Consider the following 7,915-nt stretch of genomic DNA (forward strand, 5'->3'; position numbering starts at 1 on the left):
TTAGAACAGAAGAAATGGGCGTAGATTGGAGGAGATGGGGGGGTGCCTGAAAATTTTCATTTAGAGCTTTCAGCAGACGTGCATTAGTGTAAGCCAGAATGTTTAGGGACCAGGGTTCCACGCTGATCACGTTCTGTCGTTTTGTGAGTTTGTACCTGTAATGTCCATCTCTACGCCACACGTAGCTCGTTTTTGAACCGTGAGAACCAGACTGCAAACTCAGGGCTCCGTTACTCTTCTCTTACGCCTTCTCTACCGGAAACTGCATTTCCCGTGAGCGCCCACAGACATCGACGTCGCGCAGTGTAGACGTCGCGCAGCTTTTCGTCGTCGCTCCGCGCCCTTTATACTCACTTCCGCCCGCCGGCCTCTTCCTTTCCTTTCGGGGCTCGCGGCGGCAAGATGGCGGTGCAGATTTCTAAGAAAAGGAAGGTGAGCCTTTGGGCCCGAGCACGGGGCGCCCTGGCGACGCACGGCCCAGAGTTTCTCGAGAGACCCACAGCTCGGTGCCTTGTTCCAGGAAGCGGCTATGGCCGCCTTGCGTTGCCGTGGGCCTTGGATGGCGGTGGATTGAGGGCGAGGCCCGCGGCGGCCGAGCACAGTGTGGTGGGGAAGATAAATTCCACCAGTTGCCGACCTAGATGAGCACTGGGCGCCCCACCTGCCCGGGAGAAGAAACTTGTGAGCATTTCTTGGTCGACAAAATTAGTAAACATGTAGCACTTAGAGGACGTGAGCCTTCACGTCTCATCCCATGGCTTTGGAAAGGGGAAACAGCAGTGTATTTTCGTTTCCTATTTAAGTATCTGCATGTAGCCTTCTTACCCCAAAGGCCTTAGTTGGAGAAGCTACTGACAGTTGCTTGCTCACCCCGTCTGGAGATCTTCGGGTTTAATTTTTTGTCATTCCGTGGTGCAGAGCTGAAAAACTCATTAGCTTTGAAAATAGACGGTTTGTGTTTGTAGATCTTAGAATTAAGTCCTCTATGCTCCTGAGTAGAATTTGCTAGATGAGTTAATTAGTACGTTAAGACATGATAATCATGGTCGGGATTTTTGCAACCAAGTTGTGTCGCCAAATGAGACTGCTATCTTCAGTCCACACTGCTCCTTTAAAAAGTTATGCTGGTGACCCTGCTGTGCTGAATGAACTGTATATGTGTCACGTTGGAACAGTTTTTAATTTTACCTGTATAAATACAAATTTTTAAGCCCTTCGATGAAGAGATGATGACGAGTCTGACGTGGTTTGTCTTTGTCCATGTGGCCCTACTCTGTGCTACGTTCTGTTGCACAGTTTAAAGGACCCTGGTAAAAGAAACCTAACTAAAGATGATCCAGAGGCATTTGTCTGAGAAGGGTTACCGTATTCCTGTTGGAATAAGAGTATTGGGATGATTAACTGGGGGGGGGGGGGGGGGGGGGCGGTGGCAAGTGCCTGTAATCCCAGCAAAAAGTAGTGGGATGTGGCTCAGTGGTTAAGCTGCTCTGGGTTCAGTCCCTGGTGGGCACACTCACCAAAAGTATTAGGATGATTGATGGATTGTTGGAGGTATTGCATTTTAATGAGTGATTCGTTGACTGATAAACTAGACCAGGGGGAAGTAAGCCTGCACTTGTGTCCTAATTTTTAAGTTTTTTTTTTTTTTTTTTTTGTTAGTTTGTTGCTGATGGAATCTTCAAAGCTGAATTAAATGAGTTTCTCACTCGGGAGCTGGCTGAAGATGGTTACTCTGGAGTTGAGGTCCGAGTTACACCAACCAGGACAGAAATCATTATCTTAGCCACCAGGTGAAAACTCACTTAATTGGTCTTTACCTATAATTGTTGTATATACTAAGGTGACTTATTCTGTATAAACTTTTGAAACAACTAGTGAATCTGACCTTTGTGAATGTTTCTTCCCCCCCTTCAGTATTGGAGATGGAACCCAGGGGTACTCTACCACAGAGCTACATCCCCGTCTTTTGTTATTTTTGAGAGGGGTCTCACTATGGTGTACAGGTTAGCCTTGAACTTAGGATCATCCAGGGTAGCTGGGATTACAGCTATGCGCCACTGCTCCTGGCTAACCAGTGGTCCTTTACTGACATCTCTCATGCTGAGAGTCGGGGAGAATGCTGGACAGGGGCTTTCTACCCTCCCATAACTCTGAACCAGGTGTGACGGACAGAGAGGACTAGTTCACTGCTAGCAAACTGGGAAGGCACTGTTTTTCCTCCACTTGGCTGCAGCCTGGATGCAAATTGAAAGCTGAATTTTAAAATTTCTAGCTTAGTTCTTATTATTTGAAATTTATACTTGATAAGCTGGGCCCAGTGGCACATGCCTTAATCTTAGCAGCTTGGAAGACTGAGTCACATAGGATCACAAGTTCAAGGACAGCCTAGGCAACTTAGCAAGACCCTCAGCAACTTAGTGAAAGCCTGTCTTTAAAAAGATAGAACACCCCTGGGTTCAGTCCCCAATACCACCAGAAGAAAAAGTTTTGTATGTGGCAGATGAATGAAATTTTGCTACCATGCAAGATTTAAAGCTACATCTAGAATTTTGTAAGATCTGAAGTTAGAGGATTTTGTGAGAATCGGGAGTTATCACTTTTTTCCTTTAGGACACAAAATGTTCTTGGTGAGAAGGGGCGACGGATCCGAGAATTGACTGCAGTAGTTCAGAAGAGATTTGGCTTCCCCGAGGGCAGTGTAGAGGTGAGTGGTCCTGATTTATGCCAGAGATTATCGTGGACTTGGAAATGACTCTTCAGAATGGTACTTTTAAAAACCCTCAATGTTCCACAAAGATTTGAGAGTAGAATCCTTGAAGGGAGAGGGGGAAAAAAAAAAAAAACCTCAATGTAACTTTGGAATCTTTATTCATGATCAGTTGAGTATTACAGATATATTGGTGTTTTGTTCAAGTTCTCCATGAGCAGTGGGCTTAATTTTATAGGTCTGTTCAGCAAATTTCTGGTGGTTAAGTTAAAAGAATTTTTACATGCCACTTGGGTATAGAAAAGATAACATAGGATAGACTGGCATCCCTCTTGATCTTCCTGGTGTGACTTTAAGGTGAGCCAGTAGTGTGAGGCCAGTGAGAAATGTGTCAGCATGTACCTGTGTTACTGTGTACCATGTGTGGGTATAGAAGTGCTTCAGTTCTTAAGGGATATCACAGTGATATATGTGATGGTGTAGGAAAAGATGATTGTGCTGGCTTGCAGTTGAAAACAGTGAAGGTAACAGCTTGTGTCTTGCTTTCTTCAAAGCTTTATGCTGAAAAGGTGGCCACAAGAGGTCTGTGTGCCATTGCCCAGGCAGAGTCACTGCGATACAAACTCCTAGGAGGGCTTGCTGTGCGGAGGTAAGTATCCTGAAATTGGTGGTCATGCACTTTTTGTGTGGATCAGAATATAGTATCTGCCATTTTGTTCATTTAACAAATGAACTCTCATAAAGTGATAGGATTATCTAGCCTCTGAGAGTCATGGGAAAAGATACTGTTAATAATGCCATCACCGAACTGGTAGACTGACAAGATTGGTAAAGAAGCAAAGGCCATAAAGGGTGGTCAGTGCTCTAATGGAGAAGTATTCTGAGTGCTTTGGGAGAATAGAAATAGACCTGTAAGTCCCCACTAAGGAATAATTCAGCATATTAACTAGGCTGATGTTATGTTTCTAGAGTTAATAGATGTGCTTTGGCACTTGTAGGATACCTCGATTCAAGTCATGCAGATCCACTAATAAATTCACCCTTATGTGGGCTCTGAAGAGAGAACACAGTCCTGGTGGGAGAGAACGTAAAATCTAGACACTTAATCTCTATAAACTATAGAACAGTGAGGAGTGATAAAGGTATAAAAGGCATGAGGGAATTGGGTTGACAAATTCTTTGTGCAGTTTGACCATTTGTAGAGCATCTTGCCCTTGGTATTTGGAATTTAGACTGTAGTTTACTATGGAGCCTGGAAGAGGGGGTGTTATTCGCCCCAGGAATGACATGAATGTTCTGCTTCAGGAATATTGGCCTGGTGGGGTTGGGTAGTATAGGCAAGGACATATGGAAAAGACACCTGATTTGAGTGCCAGTTGTGCTGCTTATAACAATGTTTCTGAAGTTTTGTTCCTGAGTTGACATACTATCATCACCTGGGAACTTAGGAATAAAAACTGGGTTTCCATCTAGTACCCATTGAGTGGAAAACTGCAGGGGTGTGGCCCAGCTGTCTAAATGAGCCTTCCACGTGATTTTTTACAGACACTACATAGAGTTGACTTGGAAGTTCTGCGACCTAAGCAAGTTACTGTGTCTCTGACCCTTGGTTCTTTATATGAGGGTCATTATGCCAGTTGTCCTTAGTTGTAAGGACTGAATGACCTTAGTTATGAGGATTGAATGAGATTGAGAAAGGACCTGGAGGTGGTTAATAATCCACTTGGTATCTTACAGGGTATAAAGTAATGGATGAGACCAAAAGGTTGAATATTTCAGTAAACCATAGAGGACCCTAAGTAACTGAGAGTGGGTTTGTGTATTTTCTTGGGTTGGGGGGGTACTGGGGATTAAACTCAGGGTTGCTTTACCACTGAGCTACTTCCCCAGCTTTTTAATTTTTTTTTTTTTTTGAGACAGTATTGCTAAATTGTCTAGGACTTCATTAAGTTGCTGAAACTGGCCTCAAACTTGGGATCCTCCTACTTCAGCCTCCTGAGTCTCTGGATTACAGGCATGTGCTAGTGTGCCTGGCTATACTTGTGGAGTTTAAAGTGTGGTTCTTCAGTTGCGAGTGAGAACTACCTAGGGAACACTTTTGAAATACCTATCCCTGAGCTTTGCCACCGCAGATTGCCATTGTAATTAGTCTGGAGAAGAGCCTAGGCATCAGTGTTCGATAGTAAAGCCATCTGAGGTGATATGCAACCAGTGTTGGAAATCACTATGTTGCTTGGAGCTTGACATTAATTCCCTGAGAAAAATTACCCTAAGATTAGTTAGGAGAGGAATAGAAGAGAATTGGTATTTCTTGCGCCAGACTGTGGTCTGATTTGCTTTTCATTAAAGCATCATTGGAAATACAAAGCCCGAGTCTGTCTGTCTTTTTTAACTTGGTGGAGTGGGTAGGTATATTTTGTCTTTGTTAATAACAGGTGCATCTCTTTGTTTTTCCAAAGGGCCTGTTACGGTGTGCTGCGGTTCATCATGGAGAGTGGAGCCAAGGGCTGTGAGGTTGTGGTGTCTGGGAAACTCCGAGGACAGAGAGCTAAATCCATGAAGTTTGTGGATGGCCTGATGATTCACAGTGGGGACCCTGTTAACTACTATGTTGACACTGCTGTGCGCCACGTGCTGCTTAGACAGGGTAAGCAGCCGGCGATGTGTAGGTTAAAGGGCATAAGCAGATGTGGTTTTCCATGGACACCTCAGTGTTTGTGGGGTTTTGTCTTGGTGATAGCTGGGCATTTTTATACTCCTTGTGTTTATTGATTAGCTTTGTAGGATGTAAAAATTGTATTGTTGAAATCATCAAATCGATAGTTGTTTGTCTTTCTTAGCCTTCTCTGCACCCTTCAGTGATGATATGATGACGAGTCAGAAAGGTCACATCCTGCTCTTGGTCCTTGTCAGTACCATGTTCTGTGGTGCTGCACAGGGTTCCTTTTGCAAAGGTGTCCTGTTCATTGATTGATTTAGAGGCATTTGTCTGAGAAGGGGCCGGATCTAATGGTGCTTGAGAAAACTCTCTTCTGTCCTATTGTATGGGGAGGGGGGTGCTGGTAAAACACCATCTAGGTCCTATCTGATGTCCTCTAGGTGTGCTGGGCATTAAAGTGAAGATCATGCTGCCCTGGGATCCAAGTGGTAAGATCGGCCCTAAGAAGCCTCTGCCTGACCATGTGAGCATCGTGGAACCCAAAGATGAGATCCTGCCCACCACCCCCATCTCAGAACAGAAGGGTGGGAAGCCAGAGCCGCCTGCCATGCCCCAGCCAGTACCTACAGCATAACAGGTAAGTCTACAAGGTCCTTCCTATTCCTTTGTGTGTGCGTGTATATTGGTATCACTGTGGTAATAAACGCTTGGTGAATAAAATTGGATTCCATTTGCTTTACATGGGAAACTACAAATTGGAATCTGGGGCCCATTTAATTCAGCAGTTCTGTTGGGGTGACTTAGTCTAAGATCCTACTTTTACTATTGTGTTTGAAATTATTTTCCTTTAATGCTCTTCTTCCTCAAGATTTTCAGGGCACTCGTTAGTAATTAGCTGTTCTGTCCTTAAGCAGCTCCCTGACAACAAGCTTATGCATCTGAGAGTTCTTGTTTGTTTCTTGATGCTCTCTTGTATTTTATTTTTTATTTTTTGGTACTGAGAATTGAACCCAGGGCAGCTTTACCACTGAGCCACATCCCCAACCCTTTTTTTATTGTTTTGAGACAGGGTCTAAGTTGATTAGGGCTTCGGTGAGTTGCTGAGACTGGCCTAGAACTTGCGATCCCCCTGCCTCAGCCTCCTGAGTCATTGGGTTTATAGGTGTGCACCACCATGCCTTTGCTGTATTATTAATCAGTGTGAACCTGAAGTGGGATTGGGTACCCATTTGGTAAGTGAAGGAACTTGATACTCGGATGAAGTGTCGCTTACTACTGTGCTCTGTTTGGTTTCAGGGTCTCCTTGGCAGCTGTATCTGGAGTCTGGATATTGCTCTTTAAAGACATTTAATAAAATCTTGTACAAAGACATAAGGCCTGACTAGACTTTCTGTCCAGTGTTCAAGCTGAGTTATATTGGCCTGTGGAACATTACTTATCCTTTTGTGGTTTAAGCCATATTTGCAGTATTTGCAAGGGCTGGGACTGGAGGAACCAAGCAGAGCTCACCAGAGAAATACTCTGTGGGATTGTGAAGACTGGCAGCTGGCAGGGCAGCACCTTGATTAATTATCCTGTAGTTAAGGATTAGGTTTAGAAGAATTTGGTTTGAATGGTGGGGATTGAGCCTAGAGCTTTGCACATGCTAGGCATGCACTCAGCTACTGAGCTATGAGGGTTAAGATTATTTTTTCCTGGTGTATAAGGAAATCCATATTGCACATAAATACATGTTTTTGTGTCATACTGTCCTAAGTGTGTGTGTGTTCATTTGAATTGTCAGCATCTCTATTGTGTAAAGAGGATTTGACAGCTTGAGCTTAAAGCTTAGAAGTGAATTGCTTAAGCAGTGTAAAACTGTCATTAGAATCCACATCCTAAGTCCTGTGCAGTTAGTTTTTGTACCCTGGAATACTATTAAAAACACCTAAATTGTCTACAGTTTTATCTGCTATGATACTGTTTAGGAATATTTGCTACCAGTGTCTGTTTTGTAAGAAATTGGATGATTTTGTTTGTTCAAGTGAAATTGGTGAGGGTAAAGTTGGCTTGAAAAATCCCACAAGACTGATAAAACATTTTGATTGGTCATAGAGGACTTCCCCTTCCTAATGACAGCTGTTAAAGGAATGGGAGGCCAAGTCAGGTGGCTTGGCAGGTGGAAATGCTACCTGGCTGGTGATAAGTAGCCTGGTTCCATAGACCACCTCATACATGCTGTTTGATTATTGGGTTGTGTTAACTAAATGAAGTCACACCAGGACACTGTACGTTGTGTACTACCTTGCCTGTGGTAAAGACTTAATATCTCATTGAATTAAATAATGTCAACAGCACACCTATATCCCTGTTTCCCATTAACTTGTATTGTGACAAGTGCAGCATAAAAACTCATGACCATTTGGAAGAACCTTTAATGCCTACACAGTATGTCTGTAGGGAATTGGTTCCAGGACCCCCAAAGTCCTCTTTGACTCAAGTCTCAATAAGTTGCATGATATTCATGTATAATCAAAGCTCATCATCCTATATGCTTTGAATCATCTGAA

The 7,915-nt window shown here is 43.6% G+C and overlaps 1 protein-coding gene across 1 annotated transcript; it reads left to right on the plus strand.

The window, feature by feature from the left end:
• Positions 1 to 387: 387 nt before the first annotated feature.
• On the plus strand, positions 388 to 7,116 carry RPS3 (ribosomal protein S3). Its single transcript, XM_079105072.1, has 7 exons — positions 388 to 432; positions 1,660 to 1,790; positions 2,611 to 2,704; positions 3,262 to 3,356; positions 5,167 to 5,354; positions 5,807 to 6,003; positions 6,663 to 7,116. Exons 1-6 carry the CDS (start codon positions 403 to 405, stop codon positions 5,998 to 6,000), a joined length of 732 nt encoding a protein of 243 aa, XP_078961198.1. The 5' UTR covers positions 388 to 402; the 3' UTR covers positions 6,001 to 6,003; positions 6,663 to 7,116.
• The last annotated feature ends 799 nt before the right edge of the window (positions 7,117 to 7,915 follow it).

The sequence above is a fragment of the Sciurus vulgaris genome (genome assembly GCF_902686455.1).
Source record: "Sciurus vulgaris genome assembly, chromosome: 11".
Lineage (NCBI taxonomy): Eukaryota > Metazoa > Chordata > Mammalia > Rodentia > Sciuridae > Sciurus > Sciurus vulgaris.